We start from the raw sequence: 23,422 nt of genomic DNA, 5'->3' as shown, positions 1-23,422 counted from the left end.
CGATTGCCATATAATTAGACAGTCACTATAAAATGCAAAGTGTAAAAACATCTTTATGAAGAATAACATATATTTTAATATATGACTCAAGCAAAAAAACGTTGTCATGTACATGGAGTACATAATATATGCACCAATTTTGATGATGATCAATCAAACGGACGGACGTTTGAACCCAGGACCTTGGGCCGATAAAAAGTTATTGGGTTCTTCTGTGGAAGGTCTTTAATAGTTGTCCGGATTGGAAGTGCGGACTCCCATGCCTTAAAAACCTAACATCTCTCGAAAGTGGCCGCCGTGGTTTATAAGAGAGTCACAACAAAGTGAACATTCTCCACAAAGATATATAACATATGTACCATATTTCATGGTAGTTAGTCATAAAGCGTCCTCATTAACCTCAAACGCTAAGACCAACATTCATTTCTATGTATGTCGTTTCGTAAATCTAGAATCTATATAGATAAGATGAGCTTATTACACTATTATGAGCTTATTTCGAATATTATAATATTGCAACATTTTATTTTTATTATATTGTCTTGTAGCCTCTAGTGTTGTCCGTGCTTTTGGTGTTTCTTCCTATCGGTTTACAGTTTGTTAGTTTTATGTATGTTTCCATTTCTAGGCAGTATCACAAACAAACTTTTTGGAATTCATTCATTCAAATTTTTCCTTTATGTTGTCTACGTCATTGCAGCATTTATCTTTACTGTATAATAACAAAAATAGGAACATAGGAAAACATAGGAAAAAGGAGGGTTGTTAGAGAAAAGGGTCACATGCTAAGGCGTGACAAGTGTGATCGCGCAATATTTCCGTGCACCGCCAAGCGTGAGACAGCTTGCAAAATGTTGTCATAAGTTTTTCCGCATTTGAAACCTCGAACATATTTAGATTAATGATTTTTTTATTAAGTATTATTATTCGAATATAAAAAAATAATTTAGCTTATAAGTTTTGCATTTATTTATTAATGTAACTGTAATTTATGTTAAAGTGAATATGTCTTTGTTGCAAATAACAAGTTCCATTATTTTTTATTTTTTTTTATAGAATAGAAAGGCGGATGAGCATATGGGCCACCTGATGGTATGTGGTCATCAAACGCCCTTAGACATTGGCATCGTAAGAAATGTCAACCATCGCTTACATAGCCAATTCGCCACCAACCTTGGGATCTAAGATTTTATGACCCTTGTGGCTGTAATTACACTGGCTCACTCACCCTTCAAACCGGAACACAACAATATTAAGTATTGCTGTTTTGCGGTATCTGAATATCTTATGAGTGGGTGGTACCTACGAAGACGAGCTTGCACAAAGCCCTACCAGTGATTTATGTATAGTATGAAATGTGTGAACAAAACACATAACCTAAATAGCTTTATTTAAACCTAGAAATGCTCAGTGGTTATTTTCTTTTAGGTGGAAACTTAGCTGAGATGCAACTTAATGATATATTATTTATAATTAAGATAATAGAAAATTGTTATCCAAAAAAAAAATGTAAGTTAATTACTAAAATAAACAGAATTTGTTCAAGAAAATTTCCGAGTAACATTGAAAAACATTAACATTAAAAAGCCAATTTTCCAAAACAATTAATTTAAGCTTGATTATTATAAAAAAAACTGTTTAAGAAATTTGACAACCCGTTACAAATAGGAAGATTGATCACTCGACTTATTATTTTTATTAAATTCTTTAAATAACGACCGAGTCTTGAGTGGCAAATAATAAAATGGACAAGGATAAATGGCTCCGCTTTAAAAGGCTTTTGTTTCGATTCCCGAAACCTCCCGTGTAATAGACTAAATTGATACAAAGGTCAGTAGCAAAACGTTAAATAAAAGCGATACTTTACAAAATGCCAAGCCTTTGCAAAGCTAAATTGCCATTCATGATATCTTTGGGTCGACTAAAATTGAAATATGAAAGCCGATCGTTACGCTTAAATTTAATTATAATTTAAATGTTGAAATTTACATGCAAATAATAAATAATATATAGAATGCTAATCGAAAACACTTCAATATAAAATATTTCATATTAAAACAGTAGAATAAAATTTGCTTGTATAATTAATTAGTCTAACTACTGAATTAATTAAGTTAAACAAATATTTTGTTATTAGCAATCTACACTACTCGTAAATCCGCGTAACGTAGCCGACGTTACTATTATACGTACTATAATAAAAGCCAATATTCTCGCTTTATTAGGCTTGAATTTTACAATAATACTTTTTTAAGGACTAACTCTTAGGATTAAAAAATAATATCATTTTTCTTTTTAGCCATACCCAGGATTGGGCCAATATAATGTTATCAGGCTTTTCTTTCAAGACAATATACTCGGTAGCAACACGAAGTTTGAATATTTAAATACCTAAACTGAATTGTATTGTTATGCTAAATTGCATCATATTACTTTAATTTTTCATAATTATACATTTCAATTCCGCATGCTTTGTTTAGTCCATATGACATCAATAAAACACAGCTTCGAAATTTAAATGTTTGTCAGTTAACAGTGACAGACGTGAGACAGAATATAGAATGATCTAAGCAAACAGAACCAATAGCTAATGAAACCATCCACCATCATACTCAGTAATTTACCTCATATACATTAATTTATTTAAATGTTTTTTTTTATCCCAGAGTGGAGTTCGCTTACAATAAAAATGCTGTTTATTCTCGTAATCACGTGCCCTCAATACACATTGGAATCAATTTATTTCTTACGAGCCGCTTGATTAAGCCCCCGCCACATAAATATTTGGGTTCATGTGTAAATGGAACATAATTTAACATGTAGAAAGCATATTCTTTTTTGAATGTTTTTCTTTTCAGTTATACCTGATAATATATAATTGGAATAGTATTATTTAGGAATATTCATTTTATTATTAGAAACGTAAAATTAAATACGTTGGTCTATTACTTTTGCGATCGCACCACATTATCGGACTATTTATAAGGACTGGTTTAATGATATGTATTAATTAAAAAAATAAATGATATTAGAAAATCATCCAATATAATATTTTTTAAAAGTTACCTAATCAGTAATGTTTCGCTGTATAATTTATTAAATTAAAAATTAATTATGACATAAATTACAACATGCCATAAAAAACCATTAAGACTTGCTTATATTTCAAATAACTTCGTGTCCATTTTTTATCCTGTAATTTAGATAACGTACTAAAATATTAATTTTTTTATAAACAAATCTCTGTTTTTAATAAATTTCTAAAATATATTCTATTTCTTACTGAGAAATAACGGAATATTATTTGCAATAATATATATTAATAAAATTATTATTATACCGTACGTATTATATGTATATGAAAGGTATGTAGATATATGTATTTAAAAGCTACCGAAAGAGGATCTCTGGTATCATGGGAATATGAGTATTTCTTTAAGTACTCCCTAAACACATGACTATTTGGATAGGAATCGAGCACTTCGGCGACAAGTGAATAAAGCACCCGTGACAATGCTCATCTGTAATGCTACAGCCACATCTGTGTAAATAAAAAGCACTAATTTTATTGCTGCGTTGCTTAGTAAGCTTATAGTTTCCAAATTGCGAACCACTGTTCGCTTTGTTGTGTGTGTTGGACCTTTAATGTTGTTTTTTTAGAAGCCGTATCCGAAGACTTTCACGAGACGATGAACAACAAGCGAATTAGAGTCTATCCTTTGTTTGTACTTATATATAATGCTATGTTGTAAATATATTTGTCGAAAAGTAACAATGGCTGATATAATAAATATAATTTTGTTTATACTTGGTTAGCAATCAATAGTAATATATTGCCAAATTAAACTGACGTTTCAAGGCCGATTGCTTATGATTATTGTGGACCTGTGAACTGTTTACAGTTTCGCTGTTTAAATATATTATAACATTTATATATATTTACGTAAAAAAATTCATCGTGACAAATCATAATGGTAATTTTATTCAAATATGGAAAAAAAAGCAATATTCTTTGCTTGAAAGACTCATCGTAGAGCGTCGGCATTCCACTTTAAGTATCAAATTTTGCCAATTTCGATTTTTTACACTTAGATTGGAAAATAAATCACTAATCACAAAATATATAATATTATTGCATTGTAACGAACTTACCGGTAATAATTCCACCAACGCTCGAAATAACAACAGTGACGAGTAAAGCGAAAAACTGGCACAGCGCTTGGTTTCCCGCTGTTCTGCCAAGGCCATCCTGCGATTAGTAATTATGCAATTAGTCTTAAATGAACAAACAATTTAAATATATTTTATATATCCCACAGATTGGCGTTGAGATTTCATACATGAACAGCTTTAACATCATTCCAAATTAATGTTTTATTTATTATTATCATACAATGATTATTATTGTTGGAGAAGTTCAACACATAGTGATACTATTCTGATTTATTTTTGTTGTACTAACAAATTTTTAATATTTTTGGATGAATTTCATACAGAGGAAAATAAAATACATTTTAAAATAATTTACATTCTGCATTTAATTAAATAATATTGTTTTCAAAAATGTTAAAATTGGTTTTATGTCGAAGCTTTTTGTATTGGAAAACAAAAAGCGACGAAGTACGGATCGTATTCCAGACCGCCATTGCGTTTTGACTTTTTATTATGTACATTTTTTTTAATAACGGCCATAGGTACTCATACTATGATTTTTTTATCTTGCTATTACGATTCCAAAGAAACTTAGTCACAGGTAAACAGACATAAATTCGTAGACTTTGTAATAGGGATAAACCTTAAAAACATAATGCCCGGTTTACATTATTCCAGTCCAGCGATCTAGTCCAGTACTGGATTGCTTACTGGAAAAATGTAAACCGGCACTGGAATGAACTGAATCCAATGCAGTACACAGGGCATAACTCTAACTATAAGCTGACATTTAAATTGGCATTTGGTCGATGTAAGTATTGTCTTGAAATGTAATATACTTACTTCGCCCATAGCACGAAATACACCAAACAGATCGCTTCCATACTCGTCCTTGGTTGCGAGTGCAGCGAACAATACTGTTAGTATTCCGGAATAGATGCCTGGCATGCCGTGAAGATTATTCACACCACAAGTATCAGGTACATTCAGCTTTGTCAAGAGAGGCTATAATAAAATATTATATGTAAGAGTATTGCTAATTGCGTAGGTATTTCTACATAAAATTATCTAGGCCACAATGCTTTTTTTGACCCGAAGATTAAAGCATATTATCTGTGTATATTGCATAACTATGCGAATTAGTTGGTGGATTCACAAGATGTGACAGAATTTTTCGTTCAAGTTTTCAATTTCAATTTCATTTTCCTTCTCCACAGAGCATGAGATTTAAAATTAAAAACTCGAAATTGTGACTGCATTTTAAGTAAATTTATCAAAAAAGGAAATATCATAGATCGGATTGGTCTGAAAAAAAATATTTGAACAGCCAGGGAAGGTAGAGATTCAAATATATTTATGTTATGAAATTCCTGAGTGTTAACGTTAAATTAATATCTTGCTTAAGTTAAGAGTCGCTGATCAACGAGGAAGTAATTTCTCACTTCCTCGCTGATCTCAAGGTAAAAATGAGGTATGGAAAGATTAGGTTTCCATTAAAATTATGTTTAAGGTTTCGGTTGGTTTTTGAGATGTTTCTGATGATAAATCTCATACTACAACTAGTTTTCAAAGGTTTAGTATAGGTATTTTTTGGTGTTGTCTTCATATTTAGTGCCCATAAGATATAAAGTAACAGTAGGAAAAAAGTGGTACTTTTTTGTCAAGTGGCGCTGGGCCTTACTTATCTTCTTTTTTAAAAGAAAGTTTGGCTTATTCCATCGCGTTGCTCGAATAAGTGTTGGAAGCATCGAAATTGCTCAGACTTGAACTCAGAATCATCGGTTAAGAATGTACGATTTTCGTTTTCTCACCACTGACACAATTACGGCTTTCTTAAAAAGAAAACTAGAAAAATGATACAATTAATGTTAATATTCACCGTTAGGTATCTATATCCCAATACACTCAGCAAACCAGCACCGATGCCGATAGCGACAGCGCCGCCAGCACCGATATGCATATTACACACCGACCCAACCGCAACACCTCCTGCTAGAGTTGAGTTTTGTATGTGAACCATATCGAGTTTACCGTTATGTTTGCTAACTACCGAAGACGTAACGAATGTTGTTACCTAAAATAAGGAAAATTATCGTAATTTTATGCATTGAATTACATAGTACGTGTTATACGGACATTTTAGTTGTTTAGCTTAACTTCTATATTCCTCGTTGATGGTGTAGTAAATCGTATTTATGATTAAACGTAAATTAATCGTAAATTTAAATTAAAAATAATACAAAAATATATTACTCACAGTCGCCGCAGCAAGGGACAAATAAGTATTAATAACTGCCCTCTGATATTCGCTGTTGGAATTTGTCAAACCGGAGTTAAATGATGGCCAATATACCCACAAAAATATTGAACCTAAAAAAAATTAAAAAATCTCTTATCACAATATTTTTGTGATATATTTTATTTTGCAACGATTTATATTTCTAAAAACCTAACCTGACGTAGGTTTTAAGAAAAGGTAAACAGTGTATAGTTTTTCGTTTATGGTTATAATAATAGTAATAATTGATACTAAGACTTATTGCTTGTAATTTCAACATATTTTTGTTTTTTTAGAAGCAATAATTTAACTGCGTAATCTTGATGATTGATATACTTATCATACTTTCCGACTGTGTAAAGAACATATTACGACTAAAAGATTAAAAATTTATAAGAAATAAAATGGTTCAAGACGATTTTATCACTTACAGCGATCTCACACAACCTTTTGTGACATAAATTTGGCATGAAAACAGGTAAAACAAAGTAATGTGTATGATGATCTTGCATTCGAATATCAAGTAAAATAAAGAGGGATAAAAAGTTACGGAATATCGGTTGGTTTGTATATAGGAAAACTTATAAATGCTGTCTTTAGATATTATGGAGATTAAAGTAATTCGGATACAATAACTTATAAAGAAACAGTCTGTACAAATGTCTCAACAGTGTGATGTTGCAGTTTGCAAAAACATAGACAATACTTTTAAATACCGAGGAGATAAAATGGAAGCATAACTAAATTATTTAATGATCTTATATCGTATACCTATCATTGCTGTAATATCTGAATTATAACTTGGTCCGCTCAAATCCACCGTATGAGTTGTGGTTGGGGTATCAGATTTAGTTTTCCTAGAACGCATCGCCCAACTTGCCCCTAAGCCGAAATATGCACCAAATGCATGTATAGCTATCGATCCACCTACGTCAGCTGCCTGTAATTACAAATTATGTTAATAATTATAATCGAAGTAGTTTTAACCATAAATTAAGATTAATCGGTATTAAAGTAAATCGGTTTTATGATACTATTCATCTTCAACACAAACACTAAACATAACACAATAAATGACGCAATACTGGCCATCGGTGCAGTAAATGTTATAGTGGTATACCACTCATGTACAAAAACAGGTACTATTTCGATATTTTGTTCTTCACTCTCATAATCCAACGATAGTCGTACGCAACCAAAAATAAATTAGGCAAACAACTAACGGCTTTTCTTGCTTCGCAGACCGCAACTACTAAAAATTAACAGGTTGGAAAACTTTTATAGCCCTAACTCGGGCTTCGAACCCGAGACTCCATAATCTACAAGTGTACAAACAAGGTAAATAAGTGTTTAAAGTTGGCTAAAATTTAACATTTAAGTTTTTAAAGTTATCGTAAGTAAATACTGAATGATTAGGAAAAAATAGTTCCAAACAATCGATCTTGTACCTTGAATATATCAGCCACTAGCCAGAAGTTAAGGCAAGCGACAGCAACTTCGATGATTGCAATGAACAATAATTGTAATCCGCTCGCCAGACCCAGAACTGCTCCAAAAGTTATAAGCACTGTTGCCGACATTATGTCCGCCTCTGTGAACAAAATCGGTAATTAAAACTGCTAAAGCGTATTAAAAATTTAAATCTCTTTTTTCCTTATTCAGGGCGTAACCTGATTTGATTTTTGGGAAAATAATAATTAGTATATCGTTATAAATGAATATTATATAAGGAACTAGGCCTATCGTTACAGAAAATTGCTCAATAATATTACTTGGTGCTCCGGCTTTCTGCAAGCCCATCTGGGCCTGTCTCACCTAGTCATCATAGATTCTACGGCCAAATAGCAATACTCAGTATTATTTTGTTTAGTTGGAAGGGTTAGTGAGTTAGTAAAACTTCAGGCTCAAGATACATTAAATCTTAGTTCCCAAGGTTAATGGCGCATTAGTGTTGTATTGGCGTAATATTTCTTACGGCGCCAATTTTTCACTTACCTTCAGATGGTCAAATTGTCTGCCTTCCTATATTATATTCATATAAAAATGTTATTACATTACTTGCAGTGTAAAATTATGGTTTTTTTTTAATTTCAGTCTTCTGGTTCTCAAATGCTGATGAAAGTAAAATTGACTATTTTTTCTTAAACTGATTGGATTGGCATTTCATATAATTTGATGATGATGATGATGAGATATATTAATAAAACAGATTCTTAATAAAAAGTCCTAGTTTAAATGAAAATTTTAAAAAATTAAGCTTTTATTCATTAGTATTGTAGTATTGTGTAATATTTCTAACAGAAAATCTTCGTTCAACAAAACAATTAAAAAAGGAATTGACATAAAGTACGTTCAGAATTAAGTATTATAGGAATGTAAGCTGTAGCTTACAGTCCATAAATAAAGACAGGATTTACAGCAACAAAACAATCTATTCCGAGTAAGCTACAACTAACTTGAGAAGTATCTTAAGCTGCAGATTACTTTAACTATCCAGTAAAACAAACATTTACTCATTTTAATTTACTAAAAATACAAACTTTAAGTAGATAAAAATCTTCAGTTTTTTTCCAAGATTCAACATTTCGTTTTAATATCTTATTTATAATACTTCTAAAGGAATCTTTCTAAGTAGACATTTTCAAAGGAAATTGCATTTTATCCTAGAAAAAAAACATTATTTGAAATTTATTATCTTTATAGTCTACTACTTCATGTTTTGCTTGCATCAACGTTGGAAATGAAGATTTCAGTATCTAGCTTATGATGATTTCCATCATTGCAGGCATTCTAAAAGGATATTAACCAACTGCATAGAAAAATTATAATGATCATGTGTACTCTAATCTTTATTTTATCTCTCTTATAATTAGGTCGCTTATGTAAAGTTAATCCGAGACCATCGGAAAGAGATAACTCACAGGACTAACGACGTAACGTGCTTACATTTTCCTTCTATATTTTGAAAATGGAAAATAAATTTACTATATTATACCTAATATGATAATAATGATTCTTTCATAATATACTATATAAATGGGAATTGTGATTCAAAGGGGAAAATGCTGCTGGTATTCATTATTTGTATATATAGTTAAGGCTTTAATATAAACAACGTTTTTGTAATTCTAAGGTATTTAATGTAAAAGAAATTGTTATATTAAATATATATGGAATTACTTTAAATGAAATTAACCTACTGTAATATATAAAGGTTCATATGGATCCTTCTATATGACTACATTACCATCAAAAGACTACGGTATGAGTTGAAAAATTGCTACGAAGATTGCTACGAGCTTTATAACTGACTCCAAAAGAGGAATACTTACTGAAGGAGTGGTTTTATGCGTACTTCATAACTTTTACGAAGAAATTTTATCGTGATGATAGCCATTATGTGATATTATTTCTTATTTTTTGCTAGAAATGCTATAACCGTTATATATTGTAGTAATAATAAGAAATATTACTCTTATATTACTAGCTAGTGAAATGTCCAGTACAATTTTACTTATCACTAATATCATAAATATGATAATTTGAAAGTTTTTCTCACAATCACATCTAAAAGGATTTGAAACCATTTTTTTGGCTTAGAGTTTATATGTATTTTATGTACAAAGAGCTGACTTAGTCCCGCGAATAGAATGCGTGGATCTCATTAAAATACCGGTACTTATTATTTAAATACTATTTTGTCTTAAATTCTCTACGGAGAAGGAAATATTTTATATAAATATTTCAGTAATTTAATATCATGTATGTTTAAGAAAATTCGATAGCCTATAATAATAATTGAGTTGCAACTAAGCAGGCTTTAGTTAGTTATTAAAAATAAACTTAATTAATTAGAAAATATTAGTAATTCTGTGATTGCTTCGATCTCGTGTGGGAATTAAGTGTATGTAATTTATATAAATTTGTTTTATTTTTCAAATAAAGAGTAACTACTAAGTTTCTCACCGGTCCTTCTCGGTAGAATCTATATTCCGAACCGGTGATAAGGCTTGACGATTATATCATAAGTACATATAAGATACTTTGAATAAAAATATTGTGATTTAATTTATTAAAGACCCGTAAAATATGTACATTTCTGTCAAATTAATAGACGAAGAGATTTAAATTAAGTCAAGTGATTTTCTTTTACTTTAATAAACATATTTTTCAACAACTACTAAATATGAAAATACATGTATAAATTCACTCTAAGCAATACAATTTTAATTTTAATTAATGGCAAAATAATTTTATGATATTCATTTATGTTTTTAGATCAAATATTTGAAACAAATTTAAATCGTACAAAATGGCAATTCAATTAAACAGATATTTCAATATGCAATACTTTCATACTAAACAAAATGTTCCATATCGATTTTGACAAAGGAGGTTATATATACGAAAAAATGTTCCGAGTGACTGTATCACTCTACAGAAACTTATACGCTTGTTATAAGCGTTGGTATATATTTCAAAAGACATTTCTAAGTAATTTAGTGTATTTTTTTGAACTGTTTTGTTAAGAATAGGTATCCGGACGGGCAAACGGGCCACCTGATGGTAAATGGTCACCAACGCCCATAGACATTGGCATTTTAGAGATGTCATGTCCCTTGTTTCTGTAAGTAGAATATTTGATGTGGGTACCTACCCAGATAGGGTTGCAAAGCTCAACCAACAAGTAATATTAAAAAGTTTTACTTACCCAATAAACTCTGCTTGGTGATATAGATAACGTTGTTTTCCATATGATAGAATGATTGGCAAAGCAAAGCCCATTGTATGACCAAAGCTGCCAAAAACCAGTTGAAACCTAATGCGCTGTAGCAATACTTCTTCAAAAATGTCATTAAGAAGCCGAAGCCAATGAAGATCATTACATGGGTGCCTTCAAAACCTGAAACATATTTATTTAAATAATTAAAAAAAAAACAGCATGTAAATATCCCTACTTTTTGAGGAAAAATAATGGAGCTTTTTCCACCACGTTGCTCTAATGCGAGTTCTGCCATCAAGGCTCCTATAAAAAAATGGTTAAAGAGAAAATGCAAATACAGTATATAAAATAAAATAATAGGATATAAACTCAAGATAAGGAGTTAAAAATCGGCCGAAAGGTATTTAAGGGTGCTGGCTTTGTGTTTTCTGTTCCGATAACTAAATAATATTAAGTTTTCGCAGTGCTAGGCTAAGGCCTTCTTTCCTTTTTAAGGAGAAGGTTATGGAGCTTATTTCACCACGCTGCAGGTTGGTGGAATAGACATGTGCTGAACTATAATCACAAATTAAGCACATGCAAATTCAGTGGTGCTTGGCTGGGCTTGAACTCACGGTCATCGGTTAAGATTCACGCGTTCAAACCAATAGGCCATCTCAGCTCAAATAAAATATATATTAAATGCATATATCCTGAAGTATTGAAAACAGCTAATAAAAGAGTAGCCAGGAATTTGAAAAATTACTCCGTGAGATACTTTTAGAGTTAAGATACGATACAATAAGAGTCCCTGGGTTAAGACATTTTCTAATCAGCTGGTTTAAAGAATATACCACGCTGCTCCGTAAGTTTTAATTAAAACAGGGTTATAAGTAAAACACGACCTACGCGGGATCATTACTTACATTATAAGTGATAACTATTGTTCTATGTCTTTTAATAATTCATGGATTTTTTGAGATACAAAATTTTAAAATATTACCTACATGACTATCAAGCAATTTAAACACTTATTAAATGGTAACACGTTACAATTTTATTTTGACAAGAAATGTGATAATCAGTCACCGATCAATACCATGTGGGTAGGTAGTTCTAATTATTATTGTAAATCACAAAAGACGTCATGTAACTTACTACTAAAATAAACAAACGTAAACAGTAACATAGAAAGCAACATAAACTTGAAAGTCTAGTTTTGGAAAATCTACTAGATTTTGTAAAACTTCGTAGAACAAATTGATGTTGTAAATTATGGTCTTACGAATACAGTGCGAGGTATATGCATATAAAACACAAAGCATGGATATAAACTAAAATGAAACTCCTGAAAACTCAGTGGTACTATTCCAAATCTAAACCAATGTTCTAAAAATCAAATCAAAATCAAAATATTTTTATCCAAATACACTTTTACAAGTACTTATAAATCAAGTGCTACTACCGGTGGAAATGTGGATTCTGCCAAGAAGAACAGTAGTTACTCTTTTTTATACAAAAATTCAAATTTGTATAAATTATATACACTTTCCTGTACCTGTAAGAGATCCAGAAATCATTCAATACAGATGAGACTTCCGTGTGTTATTACAGTAAATGTCATATCGACTTTTAGAGGTTATTACTAACAAATATTTATGCTTAAAGATAACCAAAAAACGATACGGGTAAATTATACGGCGATTTTATTTGGAATTTTTCCAAATTATACTCACTAGCCGTTGTAAATTCTCATTATTCCATATGATAATGTATTTACAAATAACACTGATAACAGATTACCGGCTCACAAATTAATAATATTATTACTGCCATAATATAACTTCGTTGAAGCGTATAAGTGATGGATTAAGTAAAACTTTTAGAGGTAATTCTGATTCCACGATTTAATAATCGGTACCTCATAATATAAACTTTTAAATAATTCGGGCATATTAATAAAACAATGTAATAACTTTTGTATCCCTAATTTCCCATTAAACAACGCTCAAACCTAATTGATTGGGATTTGAAAACTCGGATAGTCGATCTAAAACAAAATTCGATAAACTCGTTGGAATTGATGTTACAAACGATGCCCATAATCTACCTGACCGTGTAGAAAACAAAATGCTAAATGAAAAATTGCGAATGAAATCGCACAATACCCGTTAATAGGCCCCGAGGGTGTAATGGAACGAAAAATGGCTTCACATAGAAATCCGTAACATCGCGATAGTAAAGTTTTTTTTACTGCACAAAGCTTTGAAGCGATGTCGAGAATTTAATGGGAAGGTCTTCGTAATTATTTTGTAACTACAGCATATTTAAGGACATTATATTTATCTCTAATGCATTCAGCTATTGGGATAATTAGGAATATTTGCCAAAAACGGCCAACACAGTTGTTGCAGAGAGTTACAATTCATATTGCCTGGTTCTAACACTGGTTTACTGGTGGTACGACTTTGTGCAAGCTTACTTGGTGGTGCCTACCCAGACGGGTAGGTATCACCCACTCTTCAGATATTTTTATTGTATTGTTGTGTATTGTTGTGGTCCGATTAGAAAGGTGAGTGAGCCAATATAATTACAGGCAAAAGGGACGTATCGTCTTAGTTCCCAAGGTTGTTGGCGCATTGGCGATATAATCGTTGGTTAACATTTCTTTCAATGCCAATGTCTATGGGCGGTGGTGACCACTTACCATCAGGTAACCTATTTGCTCATCGCTAAACTATTCTATAAAAAAATAACGCCACGGGGGAAAAAAACCCGCTGAGTTTATTTCGCCGGTTGTTCTCAGGCCAGACTTTTTCTTTTCCAAACCGGTGGCTGTTAGTAATTTGTCAATCAACAAGTAAGTGTATACTTTATTGAAGGTTTACATTGCGTAAAAAAAGTAACTAGCTTATAAAGTTAGATGTTGAGGACCTTGGCTCAAACTCTGAGCTGGCTAACTAAAACCCAATATAGCCTACTGGAAAATAATTTAAAAGCAACCGAAATCGATTTTTATTTGATTGTTTTTTACAAACAATATCTCTTTCAAGTATTTATACAATAAATATTTGTATTTATTCATAAAATCAGCTTATATATATATATATAAGATAATACGATGATAAGGTATAATAGCATATTTAAACAAGTATCTTAAGGTTAAACCTTAATGGTACCCTAGTGGGCTCGTGGCAAGTAGCCAATATTTTATAAATTTTAGCATACTGTTGGAATTCATCTGGAGGCTATATTTTCCTTTCCAACTTATGGAAACATATTTACTTTAAGCCAACTATGATGTAGTTATTATTATTTATATATAGAACAATGTCTTGATTTTTTTTTCATTAACTATTTGTTGCTCAATTTAAAGACAAAATATGATATTTGTTTTTCGCTTTTAAGAATAAGTGAGTCAGTGGGCATGAAGGGGTACATTCAGCCCCACCCCCATACAAACATACAACCCAATTCACGTAGAGGGAACGCGTAAACGAGTATTTCATAAAAATATAAAATCATAAGAAAATAATTAATCAAATAAATATTTTTTAATTACACAGATTTTTTTTTACTACACAACATTTATTAGGGTGAGCTTTTATTATAATAAGAGCTTACCGAAATAAATCAATTGAAGTTGTATTATAATTTTTTACCTTTATAATATCCTTACAATAATATTCAACTTAAATTCAATATCTGTCGGATTTACGTGATTTCACCTGACTTGAGGCTGCTAGCTAGCTTTCGATCATTCATTACATTCATATTTCGGTTCACCGTCCACAGAATATATATTGCCATTTAAAATGTCTTCTTTACTTTGTTTTTTATTCAAAATTGGGTAACATTTAACTTATTTATTATGCTTAAAAAAATATTTTTTAAAGTTAAAAACAAATTTGGACGTGGATTTTAAAACACTTAACCCTAATTTAAATTATAATTTATTTGACTACCCGTCTTGTTGATTTTCTTACATTTTAATAAAAATAGTTAAATCAAAACCATATTTATGTAAATCATACCTTTCTTAAAATTACATAGCTTACAATACATACTACAATTTGCTTAGTAACGTTTTTACTGCACTAATCATTATACCCTTGATTTTAATCTATATTTTATATCTACTAAAAATAAGCTTAGTTGTAATTTTGATAAAAACAAATAGAATAAAAGTATAGCTGAATGACGACACACAATCAATGGACGGTGAGCGCTACACCTAGCCCGATGAAATTACCCTGTACTCGGATAGAGGAAGATATACCCGGTAATAAGGGACGATTGTTCTGACTAAGCCTGACTTTGAAAGGTATCGGGTAACAAAGAGGGGTATTGAAGAGTAATTTGTGTTTCCAATACGCACAATGATCGTTCGATACTCTATTCAGACGTGTCGATCATAGTGATGATAAAAGGCATTGATTGAGTATTCTCTTGTTAGCTTTATATACGAGTACGTTGTAATTTTTCATTTCTGTTTTTTTTAATACTTGTTTTTTTTTGTTGATGATTCATGTGTCATAAAAGTATTAAATCCTTACATATGAAATTTGCGCTTTGTACGGGAGGAATATAAAGTCAATTTTTTTTTGTAAAATATATTTAATTAATTAAAGTATGCACCGTTGTTATCTATGCCCTTTTTCCATATCATAGGTAGTTCATTGATCCCTTTACTAAAAAAACCATGGGGGCGAAAATCAATAAACTCATTGAAGGCGGTTTGGACTGCCGCATCGGAGTTGAATTTTTTTCCTTGTAAAAAGTTGTCCAAATTCCGGAAAAAATGGTAATCTGTTGGAGCAAGGTCCGGGGAGTACGGTGGATGTCCCAGACATTCCAATTGTAGCTCATCGAACTTAGTGGTTGTTTGTTGTGCAGTGTGTGGTCTTGCGTTGTCGTGAAGCAGCAGTGGCTTAGAGCGATTGACTACTCTTGTTTGTTTTCAGCTAGTTCTTCGTTCATGGTTTGCAGTTGCTGACAATAGATATCTGCTGTAATCGTTTGGCCAGATTTTAGAAAACTGTAATGAACGACACCGGCGCTAGTCCATTAAACACTCACAAGTAACTTTTTCTGAGTCAATTTTCGTTTAGGGCAGGATTTGGCTGGGTCTCCAGGGTTCAGATATTGCGACGAGCGCTTCCGATTATCGTACAGTATCCACTTTTCATCACAAGTAATGATTTGATTTAAAATCCTTTCATTATTGTGTTGGTTGAGCAAAGTAACACAGCAGTTGACGCGTGTTTGCAAGTTCGATTCATGAGGTATCGTTCAAGTTTTTTTACTTTCCCGATTTGCTTTAAGTGGATTAATACAGTTTTATCACTTACCCCGAAGCCTGTAGCTATCTCTGAAGTACTTTGTGATGAATCCGCTTCCTTTAATTCTTCATTTTCCACGTTGGTCTCCGGCCGTCCACGGGGTTGGTTCTGAAGGTCAAAATTTCCAGAACGAAAACGTTGAAATCAAAAACATACCGTGCTTTCTTTTGCAACACCAGCGCCGTACACATCATTAATCCTCCGAGCTGTTTCTGCAGCACTGGTGCCATGTTTTCCATTGTGCGGTAATAAGCGACGCCAAAGAAAAAACTAATGAGGAAAAAACAAATGAATGACTGTTTTAAAAACTCAAATGTACCAGCTAAATGAATTTATAAATTTGAATTTGGAATTCTTAACCAAAGAGGAGATATTTCACATCAAAGTCAGTCAGTACCACAAAACGCTAATTTTATATGTAAGTACCTAATATATGGTCAGCAAAATAAAATAAATAGAAAAAAAACCTTTTAATGTCAATATTATACTTTTTTTGCTTTATAATAAGAATGAAATAATGTTGGTGAAATCTATTTCTAATTCTATCATGCATCGTATCGTTTTGTTGTGGTCTCAGATATCTCCACAATCGACCTGGATTGAATCTAGTCATCGTTATAACTGCTGTCATTGACTCTTCTTAGCGTATTTAATTAAACTGAATTATCTATGTTTGAACTTTATATGTTCACATTAAGGAATTTAGCGATTTATTTTATTTGATTTATGGTTACGTATTTTTTTTACTCGTCCAATTTCTAAGTTTTTTTTCATATTGATAGTGTTATCTTAAATTTTACTTATATAAAATGCGTTATATATATTTATTAATATTTCTTATTACATTGTAACTCTTTATTTTTAAGGCATATTCTTATACCTATCCAAAATAATTTAGTACGGTAATCGTTGTTTTTTTGGCTAGATTGTCGCTATTTTTTAGATATTCTTAACAAAATAATACATATATTGTCTAAAAAAATAAAATTTAAATAAAAAAAAACCATTAAAATCTTGGAATACATTTCACAAAAGCAATACACTGCATTGCATCATTGCTTTTAAGAAAATATTAGTTAGTCTTTTATCATTATTTAGAAGAGCTTTGCTATTAAAACTACAAGACACTTTATACAGCCTGGAAACTAGCTGACCAGATTTGTGATTGTACGCATTGTTATTTTCTCTTCGAAACCAGTCTCCGAAGTTTATATAGCGCTCTGATAAAGGATACACCAAGATACTATTTTAGTTCACCAATCTTTATACTTTATTACATATTGCTGGAATAATTTGTTCCAAACCCATTAATCAAAATATTTTATGCATCTCCAACTTTATCACTTTTGTTACAAAACGATTTTTCTTATTATTAATAATTTTATTTTGTTCAACAGAATATGCTTTGAACGAATCGTTATATCTATATCTTAGAACCATTGGTTCATTAATGTTGTTAATTAATACATAAGCTTGTCGAAGTTATGTCAAGAAGTAGTTAGGGTGAACAAATTCATCAAACTTGCTCGTAATACTTATGAAATGAACATCGTTAGTCATCAGTTAAGATGAAATGCTTGACTAGTGATGTATTGCAAATTAATTAAAAAAAAACCGCAAACTACGAACTAAGTGATACGAGTGAGTCAATCAAGCGTTATAACCTAACCGCGTTTCGAGTAGCTCTTGGCACGACTAAAATTTTGTTCTTCTAAATGCCCTTATCATAAAAAAAAATATTAATTTTATGAATTATTTAAAAAAACAAATTAAAGCAGTTGCTACACGTGATAAAAACTTTTTCGTCAGTTTTTTTTTCAATGAAATTTAGAAGTATTTCTTTTACAAAAAGATCAGTTACAATTAAACTAAATTTGTCTTTTTATTATTTATTGTCTTGTATATTTGATCCTTGTTTAGTCGAAATAAATCAAAAGTCAAGTCAAAGTCAAAAAAAATTATTCAATATAAAAGCGTTACACTTGCTTATTCATTGTCATAAATCTACCACCGGTTTGGAAATAAACACCTCAGACTTGAGAAGAGCCGGCGAAAGAAACTCAGCGGGTTTTTTTTGTAATTCATACTTTACAAGAAGTGCAATACATATACAACACTAGCCAAATTATATATACCTTTTTTTTAATTTGAGATAACCTGGAGGCGATCGTTTCACTCATAGGTGTGCATTTAAAAAGTCATCGGATGTGTAATATCCTTTAGCACAAATGATTTTATTATTATTATTGACTTCATAATTGACGAGGATAAAACATCTAAATCGAATATCGAATAATAATCGAATAATTTTCTTGTAAACTATGTCATAAATATTTTTATATCATTAAAATGCTCATGAAATTAAAAATAACCGAGAATATAAATAAATAAGCAAATAACATAAATAAATAATACCAAAAGTTTAGGAAATACAAAACGTAAATATTTTAAAAGCTTCGTATCCCTAAAGCACTAAATAGAATAAGTGGAAAAAAGTCTCAGGGGTGTGGAAGACAGTGGTATCCCACTGTATATTACTGTTTGTAATCTTCGTACAAATTTACTTTTGAAATAAATATTTTAATGATATAATAAAATATATTTTAAATGAAAAACAATTTTATTTGATTATCCGCTACCCGCTCCGCGTATCACATCCTAAACGGTATGAGTGAACCAATCAACCGCTTCATCTCGACCGCGTTTAGATTGGCCATGGGAACGACATCAAAATTGACTCCCCAGCAAGTCCTTCCTTATTATAAAGTCAAATTTATTATAATAAAATGTGATTGCATTTCAGAGATATCATAAAATTATGTACGAAAAAGAAGGTATTTATATTAGAAACAAATCTCATTAGGTAATCATTTCACTTAAAATTCAAACAGCAATTTCATAATTTGATTAAATATATATTTTCACCGTATAATATATGTGCAGTTTTTTATTTAATTAATAATAATAATATCGTAGACATTATCCACACAAGGCCATCTGATCCCAAGCTAAGCTGAGCTTGTACTATGGAAACCAGACAACTGATACTACTTTTCTTTTGTAAATACATACTTATATAGATAATTACACCCAGGACTTAGGTCAAGAAGACATGCACACAACTGTTCTCGCTGAGAATCGAACCCACAACCTTCGGCGTGAAAGGCAAGTATCTACCAACCAAGCCAACCGGCCCGTCAAAGTTAAATAATGCGCAAACACTACAAAATGTATTTCACTGGAATAATTACTGAATTTAATACATAGTTATAGGAATCCTGCCATCATAAGTGTAAGAATCAAATGAACGTGAACTCAAATTATAAGTATCTATCATATACATATCATATTTATTATATATATTATATTTTATTTTATCTTGTAGCCATTGAAGAGTTCTGCTGACCTTAGATCAAGGTTCGTATCAATTCTAAGCTATTTGCTTCAATTTCGAACGAAAGAAATAAAATATCGTTCTCTATAATATTTGTATAATTAAGAAATTACTAGAAAGTCGAGATGGCCCAGTGGTAAGAACGCGTGAATCTTAACCGATGAACGTGGGTTCAAACCCGGGCAAGCACCTCTGAATTTTCATGTGCTTAATTTCTGTTTATAATTCATCTCGTGCTTTTCGGTGAAGGAAAACATCGTGAGGAAACCTGCATGTGTCTAATTTCATTGAAACTATGCCACATGTGTATTCCACCAACTCGCATTGGAGCAGCGTGGTGGAATAAGCTCAAACCTTCTCCTCAAAAAGGGAGAGGAGGCCTTAGCCCAGCAGTGGGACATTTACAGGCTGTTACTTAAGAAATTACTAAATTAAATCAAATAGTTATAATAATAGTACTAGGAGGAGTGTTCACGTAGATTTAATTATTTAAAATATTAACAGTTTTTTAAGTAAAACTTCCTGTTCACCACAGCATATTTACCGATTGCGTAGACGCGTTAGTTAAGCGGTCATTTAAAAAAAAAAACTCTTAACCCTCGGTCAACCGGTACTTTAACGCAACAAAATTTAGTTTTCGTATTTATTTAATTAGAATATTGTATACTATTAATTTAGTTGTATTATATCACACACGGTTCCATTTAAAAACATTCATTTTAACTAAGCTTACTTACAAGTGACTAGAATAAGTTCTATGGAATTGGAATTTCTTTAAATAATATTTGGTAGCATAATTAGGTATTTGGTGGAATAACTGGCCATTTTTGCGTGGTTATCACTTAACTTTTATTATTACCATTTTTTGTCCTCCAGTTTTATTTGCTATGGAATATTTGAAACTCTAATTCAGTCCAAAAATACTTTTTTTTATCTGTTATTGTTAAGTAAATTGCCAGTTTAATACATGTCCTCGATTTCGACTCTATACTGAGCTGGCCTCACTGGCTTTGTCACACAACAAGTGATATTTAAAATGTCATTGTGTTTTTGGTTTTGTAATGTATGTTAAAAGTTAATTCTTTCTTTCACATATAACGATTGGGTTTTAACATCAATGATTAGATCGGTACCGTGAACTCCAGCATAATTAGATTAAAGAACTTCTTAAAAGATTGGTTATCATGTGGTTCGATAACGAAATTAACGTTTATAATCTTATTAACAAAATTGCTAGTTCAATTATGAGTTCAATTATAAAATTAGCGAAGTTATCAATATGACTCAGATTACAGTGTTGTCTTATCTATAAAAGTTTCCGGATTGTTTTTTAGTCATAAACTGAGAGATAATGACAATTTTAATTCTTTGCTTTAACAAATATACAAATGATTATAACTATAAAATATAATTAAAATAATGATAAAAAATATATTAAAAATACGCGCTTAGTTATAAAAATTTCAAGTAGTACAAATTAAACGAAAGAAAAAAATGTGTTTTTTAGGATGAATAAAATAACTAATAAAAAACAGACACGGTATTTATATGTAAATTATATGTAAATCTTAAATATAATTTATATATATATATATATATATATATATATATATGTATAAATTATACCAGATAACACAGATAATGGAAATTAGCAGCTGTGCTCTTTTTTTACAGTATAGGTAAGCGTACGAGCATATGGGCCACCTTATGATAAGTAGTCACCAACGCTCATAGACATTGGCATTGTAAGAAATGTTAACCATCCCTTACATAGTCAATGCGACACCAACATTGGGAACTAAGATCTTATGTCTCTTGTGCCTATAATTGCACTGGCTCACTCACCCTTCAAACCGGAACACAACATACTCTCTCGTATCTATAATACGATCTCTGAGTATCTATGCCAATGACTACTAGCGACTTGCCCTCGGCTTGACTCCAGTCATAATTCAGAATTGCTAAATATCAATTTACATATATCTTCCTCAAAATATTAAGGATATTGGTCAAACTTTTATCCCTTTTATCACTACCTTAGGATCTATAGTAACAAGAATATTTATTTAGTGATAAGTGCCTACTGTTTAACTTAGCCCAGCAGTGGGACAGTAACAGGCTGTTACTGTTTAAAACTTTATGAGTGTCAGTCAGTCAGTTATTATTTTAGACATTACTAATATGACCAACGGTACCAAATACAGCGCTGCAAAAAGAAGTACCACTACGGATTTTATATTGGCAACGAATTGTTATACCACGGTGTCAATAGCAATTCTTGAATGTAGACTCTTCAGAACTATCGGAAGCTAGTCATAGTATGGGTTGCAAGGTTTTCCTCACTGCTCGGATATTTCCTCTTCGTCGATTTCAATTGCCGCATGATTTTATTCTTGGCAAAATGTTTGTATTTTGTGATATGATATTTCTATGCAATGCTTGAATGTACATTTAGTTGTCATATCAGTCTAGTAGTGGGTTTAAATATTTACTAGCATTTCGATGTTTTTGTCGCCGCCATCGATGTCTGAGACGGATCTTCAGTAACAAAGATGTTTGATGTTTGATGCTTGATATTGTAGATATCCATAAATTCTTGTCTGAAACTATTCAAGACAACTGATCTGAATGTGTCAATTCTCAGTTCCAACTGACCTGAATTTACAAATATTTGAGTTTAGTTAATTAATTAATTAATTAAGCAATTAACCGCTGCCTGCGTTGCGGTGCTGCTTTTATTCGGCGATGTATGTAACAATTATTAATAAGGCTATTAATTAATTTTGAAGCAACCGTAACAGCCTGTGAATGTCCCACTGCTGGGCTAAAGGCCTCCTCTCCTCTTTTTGAGGAAAAGGTTTGGAGCTTATTCCACCACGCTGCTCCAATGCGGGTTGGTAGAATTCACATGTGGCAGAATTTCAGTGAAATTAGACACATGCAGGTTTCCTCACGATGTTTTCCTTCACCGTAAAGCACGAGATGAATTATAATCACAATAATCCGCCGAGATGGCCCAGTGGTAAAAACGCGTGAATCTTAACCGATGATCGTGGGTTCAAACCCGGGAAAGCACCACTGAATTTTCATGTGCTTAATTTGTGAATTTTGAAGCAAACAATCTAGAAATTAAATCTGTTCTCGGAAGATACTGAGCGGTATTACAAAACAGTCTACAAAATATCGTTAGATACAGCGCAGGAACAATACGTAGCATATCATACGTAGATAGCATCGCTCCTGTGACATTTACGCAAAAGTCGATGTTAATTTGATAGCATTGTATCAATCAATCAATCAACAGCCAATCGTTGTTCACTGCTGAACATAGGCCTCTCCCAAGGTGCGCCAAAGCTCCCTGTCCTCCGCCTTCCGCATCCAGTTGGTGCCCGCCACCTTCTTAAGGTCGTCGGTCCACCTGGCTGGAGGGCGCCCTACGCTGCGCTTGCCGCTTGACTAAAAGTTTATTGTAAATTTTGAACTCGTTGATAGTTTCATTCGCCAGTTCTTTTTTGTTTTAAGTATTTCTTTCCAAAAAAGTGGTATATTTTTAC

The 23,422-nt window shown here is 31.6% G+C and overlaps 1 protein-coding gene across 2 annotated transcripts in view; it reads right to left on the bottom strand.

The window, feature by feature from the left end:
- LOC126769598 (ammonium transporter Rh type B-B) overlaps nt 1–23,422 on the bottom strand; it is a 34,821-nt gene that overhangs the window by 2,003 nt on the left and 9,396 nt on the right. For both annotated transcript variants that reach the window (XM_050488465.1, XM_050488466.1), the window contains exons 3-9: nt 11,142–11,333; nt 7,879–8,021; nt 7,202–7,370; nt 6,410–6,522; nt 6,032–6,226; nt 4,996–5,157; nt 4,153–4,249 (exon numbers count right to left, since the gene is read on the bottom strand). In XM_050488465.1, the coding sequence (XP_050344422.1) occupies nt 4,153–4,249; nt 4,996–5,157; nt 6,032–6,226; nt 6,410–6,522; nt 7,202–7,370; nt 7,879–8,021; nt 11,142–11,333 (1,071 nt within the window). The remainder of the gene's footprint in view (nt 1–4,152; nt 4,250–4,995; nt 5,158–6,031; nt 6,227–6,409; nt 6,523–7,201; nt 7,371–7,878; nt 8,022–11,141; nt 11,334–23,422) is intronic.

This window comes from Nymphalis io, chromosome 7, assembly GCF_905147045.1.
Source record: "Nymphalis io chromosome 7, ilAglIoxx1.1, whole genome shotgun sequence".
Taxonomy (NCBI): Eukaryota; Metazoa; Arthropoda; class Insecta; order Lepidoptera; family Nymphalidae; genus Nymphalis; species Nymphalis io.
This window is presented reverse-complemented; position numbering and strand designations above follow the sequence as displayed.